Source organism: Prinia subflava, chromosome 21 (genome assembly GCF_021018805.1).
Source record: "Prinia subflava isolate CZ2003 ecotype Zambia chromosome 21, Cam_Psub_1.2, whole genome shotgun sequence".
Classification (NCBI taxonomy): Eukaryota; Metazoa; Chordata; class Aves; order Passeriformes; family Cisticolidae; genus Prinia; species Prinia subflava.
In genome coordinates, this window is record NC_086267.1 from 1,919,868 (window position 1) to 1,936,539 (window position 16,672).

At 48.2% G+C, this 16,672-nt stretch overlaps 1 protein-coding gene across 1 annotated transcript; it reads right to left on the minus strand.

Moving 5' to 3' along the window:
• Positions 1 to 614: 614 nt before the first annotated feature.
• On the minus strand, positions 615 to 16,413 carry LACTBL1 (lactamase beta like 1). The gene is made up of 7 exons (XM_063417077.1): positions 16,393 to 16,413; positions 12,971 to 13,115; positions 11,042 to 11,151; positions 9,767 to 9,924; positions 7,643 to 7,890; positions 3,887 to 3,992; positions 615 to 1,593 (listed from the first exon to the last, which is right to left on the minus strand). Exons 1-7 carry the CDS (start codon positions 16,411 to 16,413, stop codon positions 615 to 617), a joined length of 1,767 nt encoding a protein of 588 aa, XP_063273147.1.
• Between the last annotated feature and the right edge of the window lie 259 nt (positions 16,414 to 16,672).

Below are 16,672 nucleotides of genomic sequence, written 5' to 3' on the forward strand. Positions count from 1 at the left end.
AAGGACCAGCCAAGGAGCCAAGACAGAACCACATTGCTCTGCACTTCTCAAAGTTTATGATCCAGGGAAGAAACAGATCCTCACCTCCCAGGAATCCCAAGCAGGGCCTGGTGTTAGACTGGTGCTATTTTTTAGCACATAATGCTTTTGGCAAACCCAGGTAAGGGATCTTGTTTGTGACAGACAGGCTCTTGAAAAGCCCTGGAAAAATCCTGGGACTGATGAAGAGACATTTTCTGAGAGACCCAGGGAGTTCTCAGCCCTTTGATGATAGCAGTGGATCACCACAGTGGTCACCAAACAGACAATATAAGAGTGGACACTTCAGTGCTCATCTTTTTATGATGGCATCCAAACACATCCATCCAGCACATTCCCACTTCTTTTTCCTGCAGGTAACTCCAGGTGCCAGCTGGCCTCTTGTGCACTGCTGGGGGCCAATGACAAGTCATTAAAGTCACCTTAAAAGTGAGAAGGATTTTGTTTGGCAAAAGAGTCATTTGTCTCCATCCTTCCCTCTCGAATGGCATCCACAAAGCCACACAGGCAGGAGAGTCTGGTAAGACACAGATGTGGAGCCAGCTCCCAGCAGTGGAGGGTGGAGCAGGGCGTGTTTAGCTGTAGAACACGGGCTTGCGCAGGACACGCACAACGTTGTAGGTGTTCAGCCCCGGGGCGTCAAAGCCCGGGGACAAACCCTTGCGGTCGAAGGGGTAGAAGTTAAAGAGCTGCCCATTCTGTGTCTCCAGTGAGATGGAGGCAGAGCCCAGGTGCAGAACACACGGGAACTCCTTGTCAAAAACGACCTGGAAAACGCGGTCTTCCAGGTGGTGGAGCTTGATTGTCCGGTACTTTTCGGGGATCAGCTCTTCCACATGAGGCCCAAACTGCTGCATGACCAGCACCCCACCAATCCCAACTTTGATCTCGTAGAAAGTCAGGTTGGAATAGGTGTAGTAGCCAACGTAAGGGATTGGGTTTGGAGGGGGAACCAAGCTTTTGTCGGCCTCTCTGAATGCCGTCTCCATGGCGGGGATGAGATACTCGTACGTCTGAGTCACAATGTTCCCACCCTGGGGTCTGGGCCCTGCCATCAGCACAATGAAGCTCAGGCGGAGCTTGGGGATGAGCGAGAAGGTTGCTGAGTACCCATCCAGGTCCCCATCCTTCCTGATGACGTCGTACCCCAGCTGCTCGTTGATCTCCCAGGGCGTGCCCGTCTTGTTGGCGAAGTACTCGACGGAGCACTTGAACAGCGGCGTCAGCATCGTCTTCACCGTGTCGGGCTCCAGCAGCCGGCGGTGGTAGGTGCCCAAGAAGACCATGGCCAGCTTGGCGAGGTCAGCAGCCGTGGAGTACATCTGCCCAGAGGGCCTGTACCAGCCCAGGTCGTAGAGCGGGGCCGGCTGCTGGCTGCCGTAGAAGCCCACGGCCATCTGGGAGCGGACGGGCGCCGTGATGTCGAAGCCGGTGTCCTCCATGCCCAGGCGGTCCAGGATGTTCTCCGAGATCCAGCGCTGGTACTGCCCGTCGGCCGCGTGGTCAGCCAGCACGTGGGCCATCAGGGAGAAGGCCAGGTTGCTGTAGTGGCACCTGGGGAGGAAGAGGAGCGTGTTGGGTGTTGGGCTGCATCGGGTGGATGTTTTCTGTGTAAGGAAAAGGGTCTCGGTTTCACCCCAGCACCTTTTAAGGCAAGAACACCAGAAACTTCTTTGCTCTCCTGGCAGTAATGCCAAGACAAAAATGCTGATAGGTCTCTCTAGGTGTTTCTCAGAAAAGTAGTTATTTTCTGCTGGGCTATTTGCCATAAAACCCACCCAAATAGTTCAGTATTTAAGGGAGAGCACTGAGGCTTCTTGGCGCATTTTCGGGGTGTTGTAGCAGGTGTGTGGGACCTGTTCTTTGGTTTTATATTATTTTCTTCTTTAATTAAAACCTTTTTGCTTTTTTCAAGACACAGTCCATCAAATTATTTTAAGCCGTTGCTCTATGAGGGCTGGCCCCTCAGAGGTGTCAGACCTTCATGGGGTTTATCACATCTGGCCCCACACAAGATTCCATCAATTGGGGTCAGCTGTTCATCAGTGACAGGCAAAAATCAGTGGCTGGGTCTCTCTCCTTTAGGGGAAAATTCACATTTTATGGAATGACAGATGAAAGGGAGGCAGAGGAAAGCTGTGTGTTGTTGCCATGATTTGTTGTTAAATCAAGAAAGAGAAATGTTTTATGGGAACATCAGCAGAGCTGTTTAACCCTGATGTACAGAGAGAGCTGAAGATGGAAAATAAACAACCCCTCTATATTTGCATAACCTGACTTGCTGTTTATAATTGTTCGCCATCCATTCTTTTTAAGAGCAGCGTGGAGAGTTCCAGGTGCTCACCTTAAAGGTCTCAAAATCCCGGGTAAACCTCTTTGGGGATTTGCCATGGGATAATCACTTAGACACCTAAGCTACCTTAAGATGGTAAAAGCACTTAAAAAGCACTTAAAAGCCCACAAAGCAGCATCCAGCAACGTGGAGTCATTAAAGAAACCTGAGTGCTCCAGTCTTTAATAACCATGAAGTGATTTAAGTCTTCACACTTGAATGAAGTTTAATGGCATGAAGACATGAAGGGGCATTTTTTAAAAATACATTTTCAAAATTCATTATATTTTCAACCCTGTTGGTTTTTTTAATTGTGTGAAGCGACACATCTCATTGAGACCTATTTAGATCATAAATTTGGTACCACTTCAACCTTTTCCAGGCCATTTAGTTGAATAAAAGCATGGTGAGCATATACATTCTTACCCTAAGAATACGCACATTCTGTATATAAAACCATGTATCTGAAATGGAGCTGAATTTCAACACAGAAATATATTTTTAAACATCTATATCAGTGAATGGGAACTTCCTTTGGGAAGAATGGGAAGCACAACCAGGAAAAAGGAGAGAGAGTAAAAACTATCAACATATCAATTAACAAGGCGTTGCGAGACTATGAGGGTCCTTATTTATCTTCATGAGGATCATAAAATAAAGATACCAATAGAGATAAGTTACAATAAAGACATAAAAATACCAAAGAAGATGATGGTATTAAAATCCTGAAATCCTTTCAGGAATATCTGTTGTAGCCTCCTACGTGATGTGGAACAGAGCTAACACAAGTGACTGGCAGATCCTCAGCCATCCTGGGTAAGTTATTTCAGACTGTAATTAATTACCAAGAAATGCTGGAGTCTTAGAAATTTTCTTCCCAGTTTGTTTGAATCCTTTCCCTCATCTGCTGTCCACTGTTGAAGGCTGTGGGGAAGTGTCCAAGGCCAGGCTTGGAGCAACCTGGGGTAATGAAAGGTGTCCCTGCCCATGGCAGAGGGGTGGAAAAAAAACGATCTTTAATGTCCCTCCCAACCCAAATCAGTCTGGGATTCTATGATTCCATGATATTTTTGAGTGTTTGCAACCCACGTGTCAGACTTTTAACAGGCTACAGGAATTGAAACAAGCATTCATAGACCTTTTAGATAATTTAGACACATAGCTCACCACAGACATGATTTTAACTGAAACCTGTGATGATTTAAACTGCTTAAATTAAATTGCCTTTCCACTTTTGAAACCATGCATCATTTAAGGCTCATTAAGCAAACTGTAGCAGTTTAATTTGGCTCATCTGGGCTTAAAAAATTAAACCCAACCCTGACACCTTTTTTTTTTTTCAGGAAAAAAGACCTGACAGTCTTTTTTTCTCCAGCCTCTGGCAGGTGTGTGGGGAAGATGGCTGGAGCTCTCTTGGGAATGGGTGCCTTTAATCCACTGGCCATGGAAGCTGGGGATGGGGCTGAGGGTGGAGAACACATCCAGGCCAAGAACTTCTAAATAAATGCCTCTGACCTGGTTCCTGGGTCGGCCACCAGGACATCATCTTTGAGCAGCGCGAGGGCGTCCTGCGTGTTGCCCTTCCAGAGCAGGCTGGTGGATCGCAGCCTCCTGGGCAGACCTGTGCCAGGGGAAAGAGAGAGAAATCATGGAAATGGTGGAGAGAGAGCAGAGGCAAAGGTTTAATGGCAAAATGGAAGCACCAGTGGTGTGCTGCACTGCACCAGGTAGATGTTTGCTATATCAGAAAAAGGTTTCACCCCAAGACGTTTTAAGGGAAGAACGCCAGAAAATTCTTTGCTCTCCCTGGCAGTAATGCCAAGACAAAAACAGTGATAGGTCTCTTTAGGTGTTTCTCAGAAATGTAACTATTCTCTATTGGGCTGTTTGGCAAAAACCCCACTTAAATCATTCAATATTTAAGGAAGAGCTGGGGCTTCTCAAGGCATTTTTGGGGTGTTATAGCAGGTGTGTGGGACCTGCTCCCACACTGTGCACAGCTTTGTTCTTTTGTTTTGTATTATTTTCCTCTTTAATTAAAACATTTTTGCATTTTCAAGACACATTTGATCATGCCATCTCACTAATTATTTCAAGCCATTTCTCTGTGAGGTGCTGGACACCCTCAGAGTGTGTTGGACACTCATGGAGCTAAAATCTCCTGGCTCAGGGAGAATTCCAGTCGTGGTGGATATGAAGCTCTGGAGGCACAGCAAGGGCCTGCTCCTGCTGAGCTGCAGGACAGGGTCTCAAGCCATGGACTCCTGGCTCTGGGTTACATGGGTCCTGCCCCAACTTCAAATCTGGGCTGCTGCATCTCAGTGAGAACACCTCAGTGGATGATGGAAATTATCCTGGATGCCCCAGTGTGGTTTGGAAGAGAGGGGCAGATGCAGTGTTGGGATATTTCCATGTGACTGCATTCCCTTGAGTACAAATGTGTGTAACAGCCCCTTTTAACAAGATTTCATTCTACACACTTCATCACACAGGGCCTAAACTTCTCTGGACAGCTCCAGGCTTGGCCTAAAGTATTTTTATCTTCCCCTTCATCTTCAGCAACATTTATTCAGGGTTTCTGAATATAGAAAAAACCAAGGTTCTTTCTACTTTCAATTATTCAGGGTTTCTAAATGTAGAAAATATCAAGTTCTTTTCACTTTTCATTCCTCACTGAACATGGACTCCCTAAAATTTTTTGGTCAGTACTTTTTGAATCACCCCAGCTCCTCTGCACAGGATCTGTGTCTTGCCCAGGCCAGAACTTGGATCATTTTTGGAATGGAATCCTTGATATGGATGTGCAACTTTCTTTGATGTTTGGGAGGAAATTGGAAAATGTATGTTTCTGACAGAACAATGACTCACAGCCGTGTGCTAATGATCATGTCCTAATCATGGATCCACTAAGGTTGGAAAAGCCCTCCAAGATCACAGAATCCAACCATTAACTCATCACTGTCATGTCCACCACTAACCCATGTCCCCAAGTGCCACCTCTCACATTTTTTGAACACCTCCCAGGATGGTGACTCCACCACTTCCCTGGGCAATCTTTGCCAATGCTTTACAACCCTTCCTCTGAAAATTTGTTTCTTAGTATGTGATCTAAGCATCCTGTGGTGCAACTTGAGGCCTTTTCCTCTTGTGCTGCATCCTGGCAAAGCCAAATGATGCCCCATCCTTTTGTGGCAGAACTTGTTTTTCTCAGCTAGCCTGAACTTGGCATTTGAGCTGGAGTGAGAGCATTGCTTCTGCCCCTGCTCTGGGGTTGTTTGTGCAGCTGCATGACCAGAAAAGAGATGCACTGACATCTTCCAGTGGACAATGGGCTCCTTCATTACTTGTCCCAGTGGTAGCAAAGAAAATGTTGGAGCAGTGGGAGAGTTCACCAGCTCTGTGACAGCAGTGCAGTGTCTCCTTGAGGTTCATTGGAAATGATAAACCAGAGCATAACATAATCCAGAGTCGTTGATTTTCACCTCATGGGCTGCTAATTGAAGTGACAAGCACGCTGTTAATAATTTACAATTGCATCCCATCCTGTCATTTGTGTGGAAAATCACAGCCTTAACAAGCTGGAGCTCCCCTCCAGCAATGGGCCCGTCAAGCGCTGAGGAGAAAAACCTTTGGAGTTACTTTTGTAATAAGCAATGGAGAGACCAGATAATGAGGATCTATTACAGATCAGTTTCCACTGGGAAATTCAGATGAAACCCACTTTACAATGTGTCATGCAGTGGCTTTGATCCCAGTGCCAAGCAGAACTTATTCCTTTTTGGGGTTTGACACGCGGCAAACTGAAACTGGAACCGGAACATTCCTTTGATTTGCAGTTGGGATTTTGAAGCTGTGCATCTCCTTCTGCTGAATTGTCAGGGTCCAAGGGCTGATGTGTCCTGTGGGAGTGCTCTGGGAAATTTGGGCCACATTTTAAAATCCAAAAATACACAGGAGCATAAAAGGAGCCGAGCAGGGGCACAGATCCAGCACGGTGATGGAAGCAATGGAAGGGCTGCAGAGTACAAGCAATTATACCGTGACCAGGTACTCTTTTGACTGATGCTCCTTATAACATTTCTGGGGTGCACTTCACACCTCCCTGGGTGACAGCAGCAGCCAGAGCAGCTCCAGGTGCTCGTGAGAGTCAGAGGGAACCAGGCAGAACTGGTGCCCCTGAAGGGCACAATATCAGGCTGGATAGAGCCACATCTTGTCTGCAGGGAGAGGGGCTGGGCAGGGAGGTGGCCACTGGCCACTTTGGGTTGTTTATCTGCTTCTTTCCAGGATTCAGCATTTTGGGGAGCCCTCATTTTCATATTGGCTTGCTTCAGATGAGGCTGTACCCCATCTCAAGGTCCTGCAAGTTGCAGACATGCTATTTTGATTTTAGGTCCTAATTTTAGGGCATTTATTCCAGTCTGGAAGAAAGTAAGTGTTAGAGAGATTAACCAAAATACCACACGTGATATCAGCACACCCTCTTTGGCTGTTACAGTTTGTAATCCCTCAGTCAAGAATTAGCAGCTTTGTTTCTGTGAAAGGTTAAAGTTCTTTGTCCTGTGAGCTCCTTCTCCTTTAATGTGTGAGTTTCCCAATTCTGAAGGTAGCAGCAGATTAACACTTCTCTGACTGCAAATGCCAAGCTATTAATAGCTCAGGAATCCCGGATCAGGAACCACACTGACTGCTAAATTTAGCTCAGCAATCAAGCTCTTTCTATTCAAAGCAAAGAGATTTGACCCTCAGCTCTACATCTCAGAAAAATGAGAGCACTCAGGGCTGGAGTACAAAACACTGTTGTGCAGTTGGAGCCTGATTTCAGGTCATGGTATTGAGGAGAAAGGAATCTGTTACCTGAAAGGAATCTGCTCACATGAAAGGAATTTGTTCACCTGAAAGGAATCTGGTCACCTGAAAGGAATCTGTTCACTTGAAAGGAATCTGGTCACCTGAAAGGAATCTGTTCACTTGAAAGGAATCCATTCACCTGAAAGGAATCTGGTCACCTGATAGGATTCTGTGTTCACCTTGCAGGAGAAAAAAACTCCTCATCTCAGCCAGTTTCCTGCCAGGTGTTCTGGACAAGAGTTCCCTTTGAGCATGCCACGAAGCTGTGACACCCTGCCTGATCCCTGGGAAGTGCAGAGTGCAGGGTCCAGGCTGGGAAACAGCCTCCCAGCAGGTTTTTCACTCCTGGGATCTGTCCTGCTCTCTCTGTGGTGTCTTTCAGGGCAGAGAGGCCCAGGGACACTCTGGGAGCTGCCTTACCTGAGAGCTGACTGGCCATTCTGCGCAGGGTGACTGGGGATGGCTTCAGTGGCCCCGAGCCTTTTTCCAAAAAAACCAACCCATCTGCTCTGTATCTCTGCTCCGAGTCCTTGAGCCTCCCCAGAGGGTTCTTTATTACAAAGTTCTGGGCGTAGCGCTCCAAAGGGTCATCAAGGGATGTGACTTTTCCCTCCTCCCACATCTTGTACAGCATGATGGTGGGGAAGATCTTGGAGACACTGGCAATTCTGTTAGGGAAGAGACATTTGGAGAAATTTAGCATTAAGAAGCCCGTGAAACAAGAGGTCTTTCCTCTAACTGTGATCTAACTGTGATGTTACGTGTCACATCTTTGCTCATTCCAGGTGAAATGGCTAAAATACAGGTAGGAAGTTTGAATTAATATCCTTAAATGTGAATCTTTATAGACTGCAACATAACCTCTGCCTGTCCCCAGCAGTGGGCTGCTGATCTCTTTCTATTCACTTGGCATTCATAAAACCATTTAAATTGTTAATTACTGGTTAGTAAATACCATAAAAACTCTCAAGTAGTTTATTGGAATTTCAAGGTTAAAATCACAGAATCATTTAGGTTGGAAAAGACCTTTCAGATCATGGAGTTGGACCATTTACCCAGCAGTACCAAACTCTCCCTAAATCCCAGATTTCCACAGTTTTGGGTCTATCCAGGCTGTCCTTGGGGTGCAGTCAGCATGTTCTGCTGGTAACTGAAAGCTTGGAGGTTTCAGCCCCCCCAGGGACGTGGACCTGACTCCTGGGGGGTCTGGAACCAGACCTTGAATGTTCCATCCAACCCAAATCATTCAATGGTTCTGGAGGAAAAATGGCATGAGGTCATTTTACCATTATACAGATGGGGAAGAAACAGATAATCACAGCTGCTGAAACTGTCCAAAATTGTTTATTCCAGGGACAAAATTTTATAGTTGGAGTGCAGCCCATGTTTCTTAGATAACACAGTTACAATTGACTGAAAATTGATCTTTAGAGGAAGGAAGCATTTCCTTTATCGTTGTTTTCGGTTTTTAGCACACATTAAGACCTTGATTCTGTCTTAACCTAAAAAATAACAGCCAAAATGAGTTCGACTTCACTGGAATGATGAATAAGCTTATGGGTCTACTTTGTGTAGACATCTACTATGTGTTCTGTAGATATTCATCCCCAAAATCAGTTTTTCCTACACTGACATTATTATAATTTTTTTTTGAATCCTGTGGCACTGTCTCCTCTCTGCTCTCCAAATCTGTGCCAGCTCTCGGACTTCAGGTTTGAGCCTTGAACATGAAACCATTCCCATGTAAGGAATAATATGTTTCCAGGTTTATTGTCATTCCAATTTAAAATACTGTCAGAATTAAATGAAAAAAAACCCATAAATAAATCTAAAATAACTCATCTCACAGTGCTCCTATCCTATGGTGGTTCTGGGCTTCTTTTTCTGCCAAGGTTGGGATTAATACAGGGGAGTCACAGCTTCATGTTGGGACTTGGTGTTTATTAATTCTTATCTATAGTGCACCCTCACAAGCTGTGAGCTCTAACTAGCAAGGTAGAGAATGGAGGTAAAATGGAGCTCCTCTCTATGTCTACAAGGTCTTTTCAAGGACAATCCGTCCAGTTGTGAAATGCCACCTGAATTATTTTTACCTTAAACCCAGTAACTAACCACTTGAAGTCCGCAAGGTGGACTTTATTAACCAATTACAGAAAATCACCCAAACCCATGAAAGTGAAGAAGGACCCAGAAAGGCCCAAAGTCCTCCATCTTGCCCCATACATTACCATATACTAAAACCCCAAATTCTAAGTTTTTCCACCCTGTGAGATCACACAATACCATTCAAACTACACACCCACAGCCCCAGTGCTATCACTCAATTTTGGAAGCCTGTTCCAAGACCTCAAGTCAAAATGTAGTGCTTGCTTGAGGGCCACTGCCTTTTAGCAGAGAAACCATGAAATTTTCAGCCTCCAGGGTTCCAACACCGTTCTGTTCATGCAAAACCTCCAACACAGGCCTGCGGTTTGTGAGGGAGCCTCTGCTCCCAGGTATCAGCTCTCCCCAGGTGTGCTCGCACAGCTGTGCCAGGTGCCTCACCTGTAGATGGTGTACTCATTGGGCGCCCCCGAGGCGGGGTCCGAGGCGTTCTTCTTCCCAAAATTGCCCGTCCACAGCACGGTGTCGTTGTAGATGACGATGGCCGACATGGCCGGGAGGCCGGAGCTGTGCATCTTCTGCCGCAGCATCTGATCCACCTGGGGAAGGAAGGGAAATCCTGAACTTCCAAAAGTGCAGATTTTTTATCTTCTTGTCTGTTAGAGTCGGGATTAAACACTCGAGAGACAGTGTTTCATGTTTGGGCTCAGATGTTTGTTAATTCTTATCTATGTTACAGTCTCACAGGCCGTGACTCCTAGCTAACAACCTAACAAACGGCTCCTCTTTCTTTACAAGGCCTCTTAAAGATAAACTGTTCAATTATGAAATGACACCTAAATTATTTTTACTTTTAACCCAAGAACCAACCACCCCTGGCCCGCAATGCAGACTTTTCTATTCAATTACAAACACCACCCAAACTCATGGAGAAGAAGTTGGAAAAGAAGAACTTAGCTTAGGCACTAAAACCTCCATATTGCTTTATATATATTACTATATTATAACACCTTAAACTCTAAGTTTTCCACCCTGTGATATCACACACTTCTATTCAAACTACACACCCATAATCCCAGTGCTATCAGTCAATTTTGGAAGACTTTTCCATGGCCTCAGGTCAAATGTCACACCCTCTTCCAGTCAGATGCAGGTCTGCTTCCCTTTCCCCTTCTCCTTCCCTTTCCCCTCCTCCTTCCCTTTCCCCTCCTCCTTCCCTTTCCCCTCCTCCTTCCCTTTCCCCTCCTCCTTCCTCTCCACTCCCTTCCCTGGAGTTATGTACAAGCATCTTTTTGATTTTTAAGCAGGGATGTGGGGAAAGCCAACAAAGAAAGGAAACAAGGAATTGGCACTGGCTGATGAGTTGGGACTAGAGAGTACCTGAGCCAGGCACTCTCCAGGCCATGAGGGCTGCCTAATAGTGGACCAGATGCCAAGAGCCATTATTTTTTGCTGGTGGAAGCTCACCAGACCTTCTGATGGACAAGTGATGATGTTTGTCCATCCCAGCTCACGCTCTGGCCAACAGAACTGCTCACTGGCCTGTTCACTGAAGGAGTTTTACACCTCCATTTCCAGGTTTGTGTGTTCTCCCCCTCCTCAATTCCCCACCTCCTTCCCCAGGGATGCTCAGGGGCAAAATCCTCCATGCCCCTTGTCCCCCTGGAGAACAGCAGCCAAGAGCTGTTGTCCCTGTGGTCCCTGCTCCCCACAGACCTTCTCCAGTGCTTCCTTCAGGATGGGGAGGGGGTGGTCCAGTGGGACAGGCTCAGGATAGCGGGGACACATCTGCACAGCTTCCGACCTCACCTCCATCACAGATGGATCTGGAAAACAGTTCAGGGTGGCACAGGTGACTCCAGCAGACACATGGATGGGCCTGAACCTCACCCAGCAGCCACCACAAGATTTCTTGCGTGTGTTGGCCTAAGGGACACTTCTGCATAGGGAAGGGACAATGCTGAATTATTTCTGTCTGATGTAAGGCAGGGCTGGCAGGGGCACTGTGCCCTGTTATTGCTTATTCCAACACAGGATGTATTTAACTAACTCTGAAACCTGGGAGAGGAAAGAACTGGGGCTGCAGAAGACTTTGGGGTGCCTGGCAGTGGGTTTAGCCCCCCTGGAAGGGCCTGCCCATGTCTAGAGGGAAGTCTGAGCTGGGATTCAGGAAAACAGTGACCAAGAGTCATCCCTTGTGTATCATAACCTCAGAAATGGGGACAGGAGTGACCTGTGAGAGCCACCTGGAATCCAGCACTGACAATGCTTGGTAGGCCCCACACCTACTCCAGCTGTCTCCTGAATCAGCTGCATCCTCCATATCCCACAGACAGCCTAAATTTTTGTGGCCAGCAAAGATCTTTAAACTCAGAGAGAGATGGGAACTCCCTTACTTGGAGGCACTATTTTCCCATCTGATCCCAAGGTTTTCCTAATACAGCTGCCCCGCTCTGTCAGCTGGGGACAAAATGCCATCTTCTTGTTCTTCTTGAATATGCAGCATCAGAAATAGGGATGAGGAGAGAAATGGCACTAGGAAGTCTTGGAGATGGACAGGGATGGATACACACAGCCTGTACTCAGATAAAAATGTCTGGTTTGAAACCTTTTCAGACCTTGGTCTCTGAAATACTCCTGGCATCTTCATAGTGGATTTTATGCCACCTTGCAGCTACTTAAAGCCCTGATCTATTGACACTGTGTAGATTTAATCCTTGCTCATGCAGTGCCTTGAGTGAATTTTGAGTTGAGTTTTGAGTTTTCTATAATCAACAAAGGAGGCCACAAAGATGCTCCAAGGGCTGGAGCCCCTCTGGAGCCAGGCTGGGAGAGCTGAGGGTGTTCTGGAGAAGAGAAGGCTCCAGGGTGAGCTCAGAGCCCCTTGCAGGGCCTAAAGGGGCTCCAGGAGAGCTGCAGGGGGACTGGGGACAGGGGATGGAGGGGCAGGACACAGGGAATGGCTTCCACTGCCAGAGGGCAGGGATGGATGGGATATTGGGAAGGAATTCCTGCCTGTGTGTGGGGTGCTGAGGCCCTGGGACAGGGTGCCCAGGGAAGCTGTGGCTGCCCCTGGATCCTTGGCAGTGTCCAAGGCCAGGTTGGACACTGGGGCTGGACTCCCAGGGCTTGGAGCATCCTGGGAGAGTGGAAGCAACCTGCCTGTGGCAGGGATGGAACAGAATGGGCTTTAAAGTGCCTCCAGCACAAACCATTCTGTGATTCTGTGGTTCCATGAATTCTAGTGTGAACCAGGGGGCTTAAGCCAGGGCAAAGATCTGGGGAATAGGAAAGAGTGCAAACCCTGAAGCTGAAGCACATGGTAAGGTATAAAAACCCCTGTTTCTAAACTGGAGTAACTAACAGCAGGAAGAAAAAAAGAGATAAAGAATCTAACATAAAATGCTTCCTTAGCAGTTATCCAAATCCAGGCCAGGAGTGATGGAGCTTCTTTGCACACCAGCAGAGTGACATGGTGCCTGCATCAACCCAGCCTTCACCTCCTCTGTGGCCCTGCTTTATTCCTGTCCGGTGAAACCTGTGTTTGGGGAAGTGCTCTTTGGGGAGAAATGGGGAAAAAGCTTTTATTAACTTTCCAAATCTCTATGCCACACCTTGCCCAAGGTTCAAACCCCCCCTACTCACTGGGCTCCAGCTTGGGGAGGCTGTACTGCCACAGGAAGCAGCCGGTCATGGCCACGGAGAGCAGGAAGAGGAGGACGACCAGGACGTGGATCCACTTCACCTCCATGGCAGGGAGTCTGAGGAAGCTCCGGCTGCAGGGTGCCTGCTGGGAGTGGAGAAGGAATGGGCTATGAGGGAGAGAAAACACCTCTGTGTGTGTCAGCTGTGAGAGGGGCCCTGTGCTGGAGAACAGAGCTGCTGCAGAGACAGGGCTCACCTGCTCTGCTGGAAGTGTCCCTGCCCATGCAGGGGGTGGAATGGGGTGATCTTTGAGGTCCCTTCAACCCAAACTGTTCTGGGATTCTGGGATGATTTCAGCACCCAGAATTCAGAATTCAGAATTCAGAATTCAGACTGGCAGGGCAGACCAGCCCATGTTGGGGTAACTGGAACCAGAAATGATGTTCCTGGCTTTCGGTGAGCTCAGTGAGCCATTCGCTCTCCTCCCCTTGTTGGTCTTGTGGAGCACCAACCACTCCTGTTGCCTTGTCCCTCCCTGCAGGTGAAGCTCATCATCCCAGCCTGGCAGGAGTCTCAGTTACAGCTCTCCCTTCCTTTCTTCTCGACCACCATGACTTATTCCTGGATCTCTTTCCAGCCCCTTTTTCCAGAGTCCAGCATCTGCTCATGGCAGCCACCAGGCAGACCATCTGAGCAGATCCAGCTTTTCTAGATGAATGATGGAATTTTTCACTCTGTGCTGCCCTCACCCTTCTCTGTTGTGCCTGTAAATCCCATTCCATCACGTACCATCTGTAAGCTTGGCATTTACAGATGCCATGTTTTGGGAAAACTGCCTGATATTTGAGTGTGTGCAGCTCTCACAACACTGGAGACCATCCAGGTTGGTGAGAGAACCAGATCAATGTTGAAGAAAAACAAGGAACAGATGACAAATGAGGAGGTGCCTGAGCCTGAGCTGTGCTCCTTGACTGCCTGCACGAGGTCAGGAGGGTGCTTTTGAAAGTTTGGCAATTAATGTTATAAAACATATGGCCTGCCATTTGCATCCAATATGCTCCACATTCCTAAGCTGTTTCAGGTTGTCTGGACTCACTTGTAGGATAGACAGATTGAAATATTCCCTTTAGATTTCCACACAGCCTTTACCCCCTCCCTGGTTTTGAGATACAGGATAGTTTGTGCAAAAGCTTCTGCAAATGAGCTGAGCCTTGTCACTCACAGCCAGGGAATCTGCAGAGCCTCTCCCAGACTCACACACGATTCCATGGATCCAGCTGGGTTTTCCAGCCTTCACTGGAACTCTGGGTTGCAGTTGTACTTTCTGCATAATAAAAGAAATATATCATAATTTTTCCTGAAGGCCTTCAGCCTGGTCAGGCATTCCCACAGGAATTTCTGAAAGCAGCTTATGTCAGGTTCTTCCACAACATAATTAAAATTCAAGCATGGCTTAAGACTGTGCAGGTGCCTGCAGACCCACTCACACCTGAGCCTGCCTGAGCTCTCCAGGTCCTTATTCCAGCCTGTGAAGTGTTTTTAAATAGGGGAATGCCATCCTGACACCAATCCTGGTTTTGTTTGGATACACCAACCTCCTCCAGGGCCTGAGCAGGCAGGAGATTCCGTCACTCATGGAGAAGCCTGAGCTGAGATCTCTCTAATCCCCTCACACTGGCAGGGCTCAGTGTGTGTTCAAGGGTGTCACCTGGAGCTGCTTTCCTGCAGTGAGGAGGGGGACAGGGCCCTCAGCCCTGCATTGGTCATGGGGTGACTTTCTTGGATTTAGTACCATCTTAATAACATTGACTCCTCCACCAATTTTCAGTTCCTCTGACCATTTTTCTCTCTATTTCTTTGCTTCTCTGAAAAGCCCTGATTCCTGAGTCCCAAAGAACAAGGTGAGAAGACTCTTTTCTGATATAATCCTCATCTCATGGACTCCAGACTCCCTGGGCCACTAACTGAGGACACAAAGGTACCGACTTTGAGCTCATCTTTTAGTCCAAACCCACCCTTCAGTCCAAACTCCCCTTTGCTTCATGTGGATCATGAGTGCTCTGAATGGCTCTTTTTCCTTCTCTGCCCTGTGGGAATGCAAAGAAACCCTGGCAATACCATGGACTAGAGAGATGAATCTCTCTTTTAGTGGTGGGACATCATATACCCCACCATGTGAGAAATATTCATCTGCCCGAGGAGACGCTCTACCCTCCAAACTACCTTCCAGGGAAAATACCAGTTTTTCCCTGCACCTGAGAGACTGTCAGGCAAGCAGATGGATAGATCCCTATAAACACTCATCACAATTCCCACTCCAGGACCTGTCTGGTCTCACCTTCCTCTGGTTCCCCCCTCACTCCGTGTCTCTGTGACTGTCACTGCTCATAGCACAGACACAGCCAGGCAGGGGGAGGGGGACACTGAGCACTTAAACAAATGCAAATGAATGCAAACACATGCAGGAGTGAGAGCACACAGCTTCCCACGGGGACAGCTTAGCAGTAGGATACAATTTTTTCCCCCCCTGAGCTCTGCAAAATTAGGATGGGCAGAAAAATCGGGGATTCCCACTGGGCCACCCAGGTCACTGCCCTGCCCCACCAGGGCTGCTTGGTCAAGGCACAGCTCAGCAGGGATTAGAGAGAGCCAGAAACACCCCCAGCCCCTCACGTACCACCTCCAGGAGCTGCCTCAGTCCCAAAGGCCGTTGTCCCTCCTCCAGGCATGTGGGCACTTCAGCAATCCCATCCTGGCCAGCCTCAGCCCCGGGCAGGGGGGAGCAGGAGCCCTCAGCATCTCCCAGAGAGAGGCAGCTCCGTGTCACGGGCAGGTGCTGCTCTGAGTTTACCTCCCCAAGATTCCTGCTCCAGGTTTATCTCCCCAAGATTCCTGCTCCAGGTTTATCTTCCCAGCAGTCCTGCTCTGGGTTTCCCCATCCATTTGGCCCATCCAGGCCCTCCCCAGAGAGTGCTGCTGATCTCCCCCAGGAAAGGAGCTTAAGTGACAGGGACAGCATGGCCTTTGCCCAGGAAAGCGCCCCAGAGATTGGATGTTAATTCTTCCTAATGCTCCTGTGCCATGTGTGTGAATCACAGCTGAGACCAGGAGGGCTTCACCGTCTATTTATAGCAGCTTCATCTCCTCCTGACATCTGAACAGGAGGCGATTAAGCAGGAGAGGGCCGGTCCCTGAGTGCCTCCAGCCAGCCCCTGGAGCTGCTCGAGGGGAGGGGACGTGGGGACTCAGGAGCTCGGGCACTCTCTGGGCTTAATCCTGAGCAGCCTCCTGGAGTTCCCCCACAGTGACAGACAAGGGAGTAATTCCCAGCTCCCAGGCTGGCAGGGCAGAGATGGAGCTGGGATTTCTTCCCTGTTGTCTGCCTGGATAGGACGGAGGGAGGTGCACGAGGGGATCCTTACCCGCAGCTGTAACCCCTCCATGGCCCCTCAGGAGGCTCTGCTCATCCTCTGTGCTGCTGGTCCCCACAAAGAGAGGGTTTGTGAACCCCTGTGATGAAGAGAAGAGAGTTGGTGCAGGAAAAAAGCAGAGCAGAGAGTTAACAAAGCCCCAAGTAACAAAGCCCAGCTCAGGAGAGCAGAGCTGCAGGGACAGACTGGCTTTGGATGGGGACATGGGGGTTGGAATGAGGTGGACTTTAAGATCCCTCCCAACCCAACCCATTCAGCGAGATAAATCACA